Here is a 12,240-nt window from a genome sequence, read left to right on the forward strand (position 1 = left end):
CGCAAGGGAGTGAATGAGTACAGGAGTTTGGCACACGTTTGTTTTCAGCAGTGACTTTGAGCCGAGTAGCCAGAATGCCCATCCTTAGTGTGTGTGTGCGACCCTACCTCCAGCCTGCTGATGAAGATGGTAAGGCCAGTATGTGACTGGAAGGCTGCCATGTCCAGATTGGTGATGAGGTCCACCACTCGGACCGCACGCGTCACAAACGTGATCTGGTCCTGCTCATCCCCCAGGAACTTGATCACCTAAGGAAGAAGTAGGCAGTAGATAAGACTGTGTGCATACAAACAGTACGGGCAGATTCCCAGACCCAGATTAAACCTATTCTGGTCTTAGAAAACAATTCAGCTCCTCTACTTCTGCACTAAAAGGCATGCTAAATGTGATCTTAATTGGGGTTCCTATGGGCACATAAGCAGGACGGATATATTTAGGGCTGCTCAGCCTTTTGCAGAGCGAGCCATTCAGAATGCAGGACCAGACATAGATTCTGTGCCGATCAACAGATCTTCAAAATGTTAGACACCTGCACAGAATGTGTGCCCATCAAACATACTTGGTGAAACCAGGCCAGCTCAGCAGAATGATATGTATAGTTTGCTTGGTGAGTAGATGCCAGACTATTTGCATTGCCCCCCCTCTTTTACGCTGCTGCTACTCTGTTATTATCTATGCATAGTCACATTAATAACTCTACCTACATGTGCATATTACTTTGACTAACCGGTGCCCCCGCACATTGACTCTGTACCAGTAGCCCCTGTATACAGCCTCGCTATTGTTATTTTACTGCTGCTGTTTAATTATTTCTTACTTTTTGGGGGGGGCATTTCTCTTAAAATTGCATTGTTGGTTAAGGGCTTGTAAGTAAGAATTTCACTGTAAGGTCTACACCTGTTGTATTCGGCGCATGTGACAAATATATATTTTTTACCTTGAGCAGGGCTTCCATCATCCCACAGGAGACCAGGGCCTCCCCCCCAGCGTCGTAACTAGCCAGGTGGTAGAGGAAGGAGAACAGCGCCGTGGCAAACTGGTGCGGGTACGGCTCCATCAGAGGGTCTGAGGAGGCAAACACAACAACAGGTCACAGAGGGGACTAGCTTCCATCTGAACAGCCAAGAGCAGGGTGAAACTCCCAAACACACATCGCCTAAATTGGCTAAGGATAGAATCCCACCCTACCTATGATCTTAATTCTACATCTCCTCTAGAACTGTATGGACATCTCCCATCAGAACGGTCTAGAAAAAATGAAAATAGACATTCCACAGCATGTCTGTGACTCACCGATCATGGCCTGTATGCAGTTGCGCACCAGTACAGGCAGGAAGCCGTGGTAGGAGGCCGTGCCAGTGCAGTCGATGATGTTGGACAGCTTGGGTGTCCTCTCAAGGTGCACAATGGACGTTAAGGTGCGTAAAGACGCTGCCTTTATGTCCTGTTGAGAGAGACCGGAGGACTCATGAAAAAGACTACTACATATACCACTCAGGGTTCCCACTCAAATCACATTTACTCTTTTATGACTGGGGAAACTCTTTAGGGACGTATACAACGCAGAGACAATAGTGATCGTATTATAATTTCATTCAAAAATAATTTGCCAAAAATGTACTACAACTATCAACATCATATTGTTAATTGTCAACATCACAATCTTGTATAAATTACATAAATACTAAATCAACAACATCAACCATTCATGGTAACGTCGTACACAAGCGACATGATTGCAGTCACAATATCGGGCTCCAACTTCACACCTACTATGGTATTGTGACAGTAGTACAGCAGACACGAGGAGAGAGAGAGACAAAAAGGTGCATCTTACCACAAGCTGTTTGTCTGTAATCTGTAGCACGTCCACCAGCTCCTCTATCAAGCCGTTGTAGAGAATACTGTTGGCAGACTCCTGGAGTGCATTGGAGTACACTGGGGAAAACGAGACCGCCATAACACAATTAAGTTAGCGAAGGTATTTCAAAAGAATCATTGACATGAAATGCATGATGAAAAGTATTGGCTTCATTGATCCGCAGCTACAACACAGACACCAGCAAACATCGGAAAACTGAGACACGAGTACTGACGGGCCAACTTGGCACTGAACAAGGTGGTGGAAACTGTTGAATTATATTGAGCCGGTAACTCAATATCGGGACTGCAGATGAGAATTGGCCATGTAGCTCCAATCTGGTACATTGTACATGATCCGGGTGAAATAAACACTTACCCAGGATAGAGATGGCGTGGAGCCGGGCCTGTACAGCTTGTAGTCTCTTCTTGTGGTTGGAGAAGCCGTGGGCCAGTCTGATGTGCGTGAACAGCAGGGTCTGCTTGTCTTTAGGGATGTTGTACATCACCGTCAGAGACTCCATGATCTCACTGGGACTCTCAGAGATCTGGAAACACCACAGGAAGGTTGGGTGAGCAGGACAAGATAGAAAATCAGAAATCCGAATTTTGGCGGGGTAATAGGTCAGTTTCAATTATATGAATGTACGATAAATGTCAGAAAAGCAGGAACTCATGATCAGGAAGAAACACATTCCTGGTGGACTTAGTCCCAAAACAATTAAAAGGGTACAATAGACTAGTCCTCGCAATCTTTGGTTAAATTCATTAAATGCTCTGAGAAAATAGACAACATTTGTCCCTTACCTTGTCGAGCTGTTCGATGTGAATGTAGTGTAGTGTGTTACTACTGGTCTGTTGCGGGGAGAGAAAGTTCACAAATGGTCAATCAATCCACTCATAATACATAGCCTAACAAGACCAGGGACATACATTAGTTGCACACTAATATTTGTTTTCTGGTAAGGAAAGGTGTCCGTCTTTACCTTCCTCTCCACTTTGACCTCGGGGCCAGGTTCAGCATAGAACTCAAAGTGCAGTGTGGTGGCACTGGGAGGGTACTTCTGCTCAGAGTGATGCCAAGAGAGAGGAGAGGGGTGAGGTTGGGGGTAGGGATCACAAGTCAAAGAAAAATGTAATCACTACAAAGCAAATTAGTCAATTGTGTGAAGACGGCAAGCTTTTATAGATTGTGACAATGACAAAGTATGACGCTCACCGTCATAGCCAGGTCCCTGCAGCACTCTGCCAGGCCGAAGCCATTCTCCTTTCCTCCCCAGCTCTACACAGGGAACGTCAAAAACATCAGAACAGCAACTCATACAACTTTATAGTCTAAATATCAAGGCAGGGCACATACATTGGGGACACTTTCTTCCATATTGTTGGTAGTTGGTTTTTAAATACAACATGGGCTATGGCTTGCAACAGTAAAACTGAAAGCGAACTAGAAAAGGCTAAGGCACTCCTTCAATCCAATTTAAAAAGCCTTAAAACACACATTATGGATGTCGTAGGTAGGCCATTGTCAGAGTACATCAGCCCGTTGGGCTAAAAGAGATCCTAATAAACATGTTTGTTTAATTCTGACACCCATACCTCAGCCAGATGTTGTAGGCGTGCCAGCAGAGGGGTCCTCTTGTCAGAGCCCAGTCTGGTGATGTAGTTGGAGCGTTTACTGAACACGTAGAGGAGGTTCAGCACAGACAGAACAACCTGCATGTCACACGATGCTAACAGGGTGGTCAAGTGCTGAGAGGAAAAGCGAGATCAAGAGCGAAAGAAAGAGCGAGAAAGAGAAAAGGGGGGGAGAGAAACAGAGGGTTAATAAAGTGAGAGAGTGATTGGCTCATTCCATCATGGTTTGTGACAGGTGCATCACCCAGAGGAGAATTTATTCACTTAACCTTTATTTACTTAGGATATATTATTGCAATTAGTCTCCTAGATCATTTTCCAAAGGCACCCAAAGCAACATCTAGAGTAGACCCTCTGGCAACAAACCTGCCAATCTCTAAACCAATAACAGTCAAACTCTTAGGCTGGGAGGCCTACTTTACCCATACAATGGGAGGGGAAACAGTGCGCAGTCAAGGGAGGTAGCCCTAAACTATCTGAACTTGTCAAATAAGAAGTTGTCTACAGTTTACATTCCAGTATGCCCTACTGAACATGACCCTGTCGCTGGTCGTGTTAACTGGAGAGTGGTCCTACCTCTATGGAGCTGTAGAGGTGCCTGGAGAAGCTGTACTCAATGAGCAGGGCTGTGAAGTTGAGCACGGCCAGCAGTAAGGCTTTGAGCTGCCCGTTGTCCGGCCGGTCACAGACCAGCAACCACGACATGTTCTCCACCGTCTGGCCCGCATCACACAGGATCCCATCGAAACGGTCCAGCAGGTCAACCCAGTGGTAAAGCTCACACTGAAGGGGTGGGAAGACGAGAGAGGCCGGTAAGGACTCTAGGGGTCACTTTAGATAGAGGCCACGTTCTGCTGATTGAGCGTTAAACACCAGGGCCACGTTCCGCAGACAAATGTTGTGGAACGCTGCTGATAGAATTGTTATGAATATAGCGGACATGATTCCTTATTTTACGTTAGAGGAAATGTTGTTCTACATCATATATTCACATCGGAAAATCACAATATTGTGCCCTGCTGAGCGCAGCCCAGGTGAATAAGGATATGTCCCCGGTGACCCCAAAATCTGGGTAATGTCAGTTAAATACAGAGATGGAAGGTTTCCCAGACCAGATTAAGCCTGCTCGAGGAATAAAAAAACATTTACATTTATACATTTACCTGATCAGGTAAGGTACTGCCTCTATGATAATGTGATCTAATACAAAGATAATGAACGTCACCCAGAGGACATTAAATAATTTACTAAGTGTCTCTCCCTCCCACAGGTATTTCCCTCCTGCTCACCTTGCCAATATTCCAGGTCTTGATGTGCTGCAGCTCCAGCAGTAGTTGCTCGTCGCTGCATCCCTTGAGCTTCTCTATGAGTGTCCTGCAGTCCGCAGGCTGTGAGAAAGGGAGAGAGAAGGTTGGTAGAGAGAGTGTGAGAGAGAGGGTGGGGATTAGAGAGTGGAATAGGGAGGGGGGGGATAGTGAAGATTGGAGGGTGGTGGGGGAGAGAGAGCGAAAAAGAAAGCGAGAAGGCTGTTCAGGACATGTACAGTGCGGGGTCAAAGAAGAACTACAGACAGTCAGAGCCAACATTATTACGCATACTCACAGCTTCTGTTGGGGTTTTCTTTAACTTGCTTCTGTCGACCTTCATTGTTGCTAGTTTCTATCTGATGCTCCTGTTGGGAACAGTAGGATAGATTAGCATGCAGTCTGTAAGGAAACAATGAATGTGTGTGTATGGAATCTGCTGTGTGACATGTAGCAAGCAGTTAGGCTACATCAAGTACAGTAACAGCAAAATGAGCAGGGACATAGTTTGCATGCTGGATTTTAGACAGAAACGGAACATGTGAAATACAATCAAATATATGCAATGTGTGTTCAAGAGAAATGTAAAAGTCACACTTACAGTAAGTAATTTGGCAATACCCACTTAACATCATGTTTCATTCACAACACCTGAAATGACAAAATAGTCATTAACATTACGTAAACATGGCATCATGGACTCAAAACAATTCTCTCCTTTGTCTGGGAGAGAATAGTTTCAAACACTTGTCAAAATGTGTTAGCTATGGTTAGACAATAAGAAATCATTCCGCCGATGAAAAAAGGTCTCTCGTCCAACACAATTCAAAAAAGAAAGAGACAGGAGGGCCTAGCTAGACAAAATCAATTTGCTCAGTGGTGCAGACTCCAATCGGGTAGCCTATACCCAATTAGGTAACAGTTCAAATACAGCTTTGACAAAGACAGCTAAATGTGGGTTAAAAAGTATAGGCCAAAAAGGTGAGGAGGTGACAGTTACCCAGGCAGATCCAATCAATACAATATTGAGGAAAATGGTACATGTCCACCAATACTTCACTGAGCAACATATCAAACAGGAGTCATTTTCAGACTCTCTAAGGGTGTTGGTCCCTTTCAGCAAATTTCTGTTCACTCAGTATGGTTCACTTAAAGTTTTTGTGCAGTGTGAACACTCCAAAAGGAACGCCGACCCCTCAAAAGAGCACCAGGAGCAAACCTAGACCATCTCGAGAGATGGTCATAGTTCGGTTCGCTTGAAGTCCAGGGTCCGGTTCCCTTTTTAGGGCAATGTGAAGACAAAGCTCCCCAGGTTCACTTGTCATTATTCCCAGACCACATACTAGACTACTGCAACACTATTTCCCTTGCCATATCCCCTCATATTTGTGCCACAAAAGAGAGAAGATGATGTGCAGGTTCGCAGAAAAAAAAAAAAAAACTTTTGGGATATTGATTAGCTATTGTCATGGATGCACAAAAGTTACAAAATGTGTAGAGTTCTTAGTTCAGATTTAATTGATATATGTGATCTATAGGCTAAGAGCTTCAGTTTATTCTAAAAATGCACTCTGGGTTGAGTTTGTTGGAAAAATATCTTGGTTCCTTTCGAAACTTAGCAATGTGAATGCAAAGGACTTGGACCACTAAATAGGTTAAGTGTACTGGCAAAAGAGTTGAGACCCATTCAAAGATACGGGCTGTAATTTAGTTCTTTTTTTTTTTATCTCAAGAGTTCACCTTGAGGACTGAGATCGGCTATTTTAAAGAGGCCTGTGTGAAAACGTTAGTGAACCGTACCAAACCGTTTAGGGTGTTATCAGAGCACAACAAACCCCAGACAATCAGAAAGACTATGGCTGTCTGTTACTCTGTGTGCAATTGACTGGATTTCAGGGGCCTTATTTTGACAACTTTACTGATAATGTAAAATGTATATGTAATAATGCTGATACACTCTTGTTCATCAAAAGAATGTATTAGCTATATTAACATACATTAGAATATAACTACATAGCTGAAAGATTCCAACACAGAACGAGTCAAAAATATGTTCCAGTTTAATGTACTGAACCTGTCAGGGAAAGTGTTTCAAAAGCATGAAAATGTTTCATTTGCTACCATTTCAATGCAATGTCCACCAAGGGTCAGACTCAACGTAACAAAATTAGCTAGCAATCTAGAATCTAGCTTAACGTCAGACAAACATGATTGCTATTCCAAACAAAATTGACGTTAGCAAATAAACATACAAAGTAAAACAGCATCAACCGAATGCTAGTGAGGCAACTGTTAGCTAGCTAACGTTACTGCGGTAAGGAAATAACGTTAACTACCTAGTGTATACTAACGTTAGCAATTTAGTTAGCTGACGTTTGTTGACTAGCGAAAAACCCGGGAGTTCCCTAGCTAACGCGGCTAATGAGAAGAACACAATTTCGCTGACAAGTTAGGTACTTAGATAAACTTTAGTCATACATATGCATTTCATACCCCATCGAAAAAAAACAAGTAAAATCGCGGTAAACCAAAATGTCCGGTTGGGAGGTTCGCTAGCAGCTAGTTAGCCACTTGGCCCAAGTACCTAATGTTAGCCAGCTAGCTGTCCGACAGGGATAACTGGCTAACGTTAGCTAGCTAGTTCAATCAATATTGCTTTTTATGATGTCAAAACAAAAGTCAATGATTAGAGGCAATATAAAACAACAATAGACGTATCTTACGAAGTGCGTGGTAAACGAGCAAACTATACGTTGGCTAGCCTGGTAAAGACAAGTAAGAGATTCAACCACCACTACCGCGAGTATTTTCCCCATTCCTCAAACGGTTGAACACGCTGTTGTCAAATCTAGTGCTCGGCTGCAGGCCTCACCAGAAGCCCTTACTCTCCTCCCCTGCATCCTTACCAATTCGCAAATGTACACATTCCTTAAACACAACACGCTAGCTGGCAACAGTCAGACCCGACCAGCCGCGAATTAATCCGTTTTATTCATAGATTAATGCGAGCATTATATTCTACCATACCTCCTCCAATATGCGTGAGGGTATAAAATGATGCTCGCACTTTACCGCACACGCGCTGGCTAGCCTCTTGGTTAGCTAACCGAAACGTATATCTCGCTGAATCATTCCCCCATACGGGCCTAACGTGACAGAGCGAGTTCGTGGTGTATTTCAGAGTTGGACAAATTTACGTAGCTACCTGTGATAGAATAGGGGCGTTCATTTCTCCCTCCCGCTGAAATATGTTCATATTTCTGTGTTAAACTCGGCTGTATTTTTATTAAATTGGATTGTCACTACAGAAACATTCAGGATTCGAATTCCTGTGTGTAACTCAGTATAAAAATATATTATGGGGTGGATATTATTTTTTTTTAACTGATCCATTTAGATTTTCCAGAGAAAGTTACTGTCATGCACCTTTTATCTAGCTCCTATCAGCAACTGTAAGATCTAAACAACCAAAATGTAAAATTATTATCTTTATCTAGATCCTCCCCCAATTTTTTTTACACAAGTCACCATTCATTCATCCCATCATACATCCACCCTATAACTACTGGTTCTAGGGTAATTAGCTTCTGAATAAGCTGAAGCTACAAAACATCAGCAAGTGAGCAAACATACTTTTGGCATTTTGACAGGAAATACCGTCTGTATGTATACATCTACAATTTAGTCACATTTATTAGATTAATGCAATTAACGTTTTTCACCCTCTTCTATTTACCTATGCAATTGCATCATTAGAACCCATCTGAGAAACCCTGCAGCAAAAAGGATAACCACATTATTTGACAGGAGGATTTCAGAAGACAAACGTTGGTCTCTAGAACAGTGTTCCACATAGACATCAGACAACATTGCTTTTCAATGTCTTTCTGACACCCAAATCAAAAGGATTTTAGTTACAATCCATAGTCAAATCAAACGTGTAAGAATAGGAATGCTCTCAACTGACACACTAATTCTTAGTGTTAAATAAATATTCTAATAATACAATTAACAATTGTCAGAAGAGTTTAATAATACTTGTAAATGGTAGTAGTTCACAATACTACAACTAGTTTGTAAATACCAGAAACTGCTTCGGTTCACTAGCTCCATTTCCTCCTCCTCAGCATAGTTTTGTGTGGTCTCCTAAAACAATCTGAAAGCATAAAAACAAGCACATCTAAAATGGAGGATTGGACAGCTGGGGTCCTGGACATTCCAAACCTATAGATGAACAAAAAACTACTAAGATTGAATGGTAGACCTATTGATTACATGAGGATGAATGGTATGAGAGAACGGTCATAAGTAGCAAATGGAATATTGGGCAGATTGTGAAATGGGATTAATAGAAGTCTAAAGTCTCATGAGGGAAAAAAAAACGGGGCATATTAATAAAACATGGACAATTCAAATGTTACTGAATAGTCCCACAATGTGAACAATACATAATGTTACTTCAAATCCAATGGGCTGATAATTAACTCCTCGTAATAAATTCGCGTGGGCTCGCTGTTCGGCTCATGAAACAAACGACCTCTCGCGCACAGTCAAAGGACCTGCCAATCAAAGTACCGGCAAGTCATGTCCAGAACTAGCAGCTGGTCTCTTTTCACATGGGTGTGGGTTTCTTGGTAAACTTTCATCCGCAATCTCGAGTAACTCAATGTAATTTTCAAAGCAAAGGGAATCTGCCTCTTGCAAATGCCTTTACCCCATACAGCAGAAAATTCAGGAAACATGTAGCTAGCTTTTCACAGAACGCAGGGTGTGTGTGTGTGTGCGCCGGTATGTGTTTCGCGCGTGCACAGCGCACCACAATGCTCTTCCAGTCCGTGGTTAAATTAAAAATGGCGGTTCACACAGCAGAATGTCCGTACTTTATCCTAAAACGACGCGCAATTCAGACCCCTGCTTAGCACTATCAAACACACATCAACACTATCACTAAACTCCTAATTTAAACAATTCATCATGCTTTTGCTCAATGTTAACGCAGATGTGCATAGAGTTGCTTACCGAGATGCGTGTAAATTTCATTTCTCCATCTTGCACTAGCGTCCAGCGAGCTGGGTGGATTTCAATCTCGCGATAACGGCGCTTCCTATGTTAGCCTTCTGGCGAGTCACTCCCCGTGCCCGTCAAATGAAGCTGCTGGAAAATATTATTTGGATATTTTTTTTTATGGACATTTCAATAGGCAAACATTGAATGGGATCAAGCAAGCAGTGACAGAAAAACCTCGTTTTCTTGGCTCTTCCTTCTTTCAATACAAACGCGACAAAATGATCTATAGATGTTCAGTGCATTCCACATAATACTATATGTCATAGCTGATGTAGTATATCAAACTATTGAATAATCTTGAATACCTCCTTGGAATAGAATACATACTTTAACAGTTCATTTATTACCCATCTTGACTCACACACATTGAGGCAGTCACAAAGCAGAACCTTTGAATGCAGAGCAGTTTAGGGATTAAGTGCCTTGCTCAAGGGCACAATGGCAGGGAAGTGTACCTTGGGAGCCTGATATGGGATCAGTTTTGCATTTTAGATAATGAATAAGATATAGACAGGGGGGACCTAAATAAGCAAGCTTTGTGAATATGAGCCCAGCTGCCCTCTGGTTGCTAGCTTGAGACCTGTCTTTAGAAACAATTTCTCAATAATTATGACATGAGTCAGAGAATCATATTGAAACATACAAGATTGAGATTATTCTTTAATTCAGCTTAATATGAAAATTCATTCAAGGCAAAGAATAAACACCTGACATTAAATTCAGTCCATGGAATACAAATGCTATTTAACTCAGGTTTCAAATGTGATTGAGATTTTTGTGATATTTTCCTACTGCTTGTGTAAATGTAAATATCACAATAATAATGAGCACAATATAGATACAAAATAAAACCCTGAGAGAAATTGTGTGACCCACACTATTGCAATATAAACATTGAGTAAATAGCAATGGCTAGTAAGAGATATACTTATAGTTATATAAAAGATGGTACAGGCCTATCCTCTGAAAGTCCTTGGTAAAAATGTTAGATAAGAAAGGAAACAAATGTACAGTGCATTCGGAAAGTATTCTGACCCCTTCCCTTTTTCCACATTTTGTTATGTTACAGCCTTATTCTAACATTGATTAAATGTTTCTCATCAATCTACACACAATACCTCATAATGACAAAGCGAAAACAGGTTTTTTGAAAATTTGCAATGTATTAAAAATAAATAACAGAAATACCTTATTTACATAAGTATTCAGACCCTTTGCCACGAGACTCGAAATTGAGCTCTGGTGCATCCTGTTTCCATTGAACATCCTTGAGATGTTTTTACAACACCGATATAATGGAGCCGGAGGGGATGGCTGCCATTTTTATGGGCTCCTAACCAACTGTGCTATTTTGTTTCTAAATTATTTTGTACATAATGTTGCTGTTACCATCGCTTATGACCGAAAAGAGCTTCTGAACAGCGATTACTCACCTCAAACTGGACAAAGATTTTTTCTTAAATGAGTCTAATGAAGGACACACTGCTTTCGAGTCCAGGCCCAAATCCCCGTCATTAGCATGAAGACAGAATTCATTGGCAGGTAGGTAAACCACCACTACCCTCCATACTATTGGCCAACGTGCAATCATTGGAAAATAAACTGGACGATCTACAATAGACTATCCTACCAACGGGACATTAAAAACTGTAATATCTTATGTTTCACCGAGTCGTTGCTGAATGATGACACATAATATAGAGCTGGCTGGGTTTTCCGTGCATCGGCAGGACAGAGCAGCTACGTCTGGTAAGACGAGGGTGTGTGTCTATTTGTCAATAACTGCTGGTGCGCGATGTCTAATATTAAAGAAGTCTCAAGGTATTGCCTGCCTGAGGTAGAATACCTCATGATAAGCTGTAGACCACACTATTTAACAAGAAAGTTCTCATCTATATTATTCATTTACATTTACATTTAAGTCATTTAGCAGACGCTCTTATCCAGAGCGACTTACAAATTGGTGCATTCACCTTATAATATCCAGTGGAACAACCACTTTACAATAGTGCATCTAAATCTTTTAAGGGGGGGTTAGAAGGATTACTTTATCATATCCGTCTATTTACCACCACAAACCGATGCTGGCACTAAGACCACATTCAACATCCTGTATAAGGCCATAAGCAAACAAGAAAATGCTCATCCAGAAGCGGAGCTCCTAGTGGCCGAGGACTTTAAGGCAGAGAAACGTAAATCCGTTTCAACTAATTTCTACCAGCATGTGCAATCAGAGGGGGGAAAAAAACCTCTAAACCACCTTTCCTCCACACACATCTTCCTACACTGGCTCTAACGCTCATCGGATGTGGCAGGGCTTGCAAACTATTACGGACTACAAAGGGAAACCCAACCGCGAGCTGCCCAGTGA

The 12,240-nt window shown here is 42.0% G+C and overlaps 1 protein-coding gene across 1 annotated transcript in view; it reads right to left on the minus strand.

The window, feature by feature from the left end:
* The window catches only part of huwe1 (HECT, UBA and WWE domain containing E3 ubiquitin protein ligase 1), a 92,017-nt gene that overhangs the window by 69,419 nt on the left and 10,358 nt on the right, over positions 1–12,240 (minus strand). The window contains exons 2-14 of the mRNA XM_045693301.1: positions 5,404–5,453; positions 5,101–5,170; positions 4,788–4,886; positions 4,075–4,281; positions 3,460–3,612; positions 3,080–3,142; positions 2,847–2,924; positions 2,668–2,715; positions 2,240–2,408; positions 1,838–1,938; positions 1,294–1,444; positions 938–1,065; positions 108–248 (exon numbers count right to left, since the gene is read on the minus strand). Coding sequence (XP_045549257.1) covers positions 108–248; positions 938–1,065; positions 1,294–1,444; positions 1,838–1,938; positions 2,240–2,408; positions 2,668–2,715; positions 2,847–2,924; positions 3,080–3,142; positions 3,460–3,612; positions 4,075–4,281; positions 4,788–4,886; positions 5,101–5,145 — 1,383 coding nt within the window. The 5' untranslated portion in view covers positions 5,146–5,170; positions 5,404–5,453. The remainder of the gene's footprint in view (positions 1–107; positions 249–937; positions 1,066–1,293; positions 1,445–1,837; positions 1,939–2,239; positions 2,409–2,667; positions 2,716–2,846; positions 2,925–3,079; positions 3,143–3,459; positions 3,613–4,074; positions 4,282–4,787; positions 4,887–5,100; positions 5,171–5,403; positions 5,454–12,240) is intronic.

The sequence above is a fragment of the Salmo salar genome, chromosome ssa13 (genome assembly GCF_905237065.1).
Source record: "Salmo salar chromosome ssa13, Ssal_v3.1, whole genome shotgun sequence".
In the NCBI taxonomy this organism is placed as follows: Eukaryota; Metazoa; Chordata; class Actinopteri; order Salmoniformes; family Salmonidae; genus Salmo; species Salmo salar.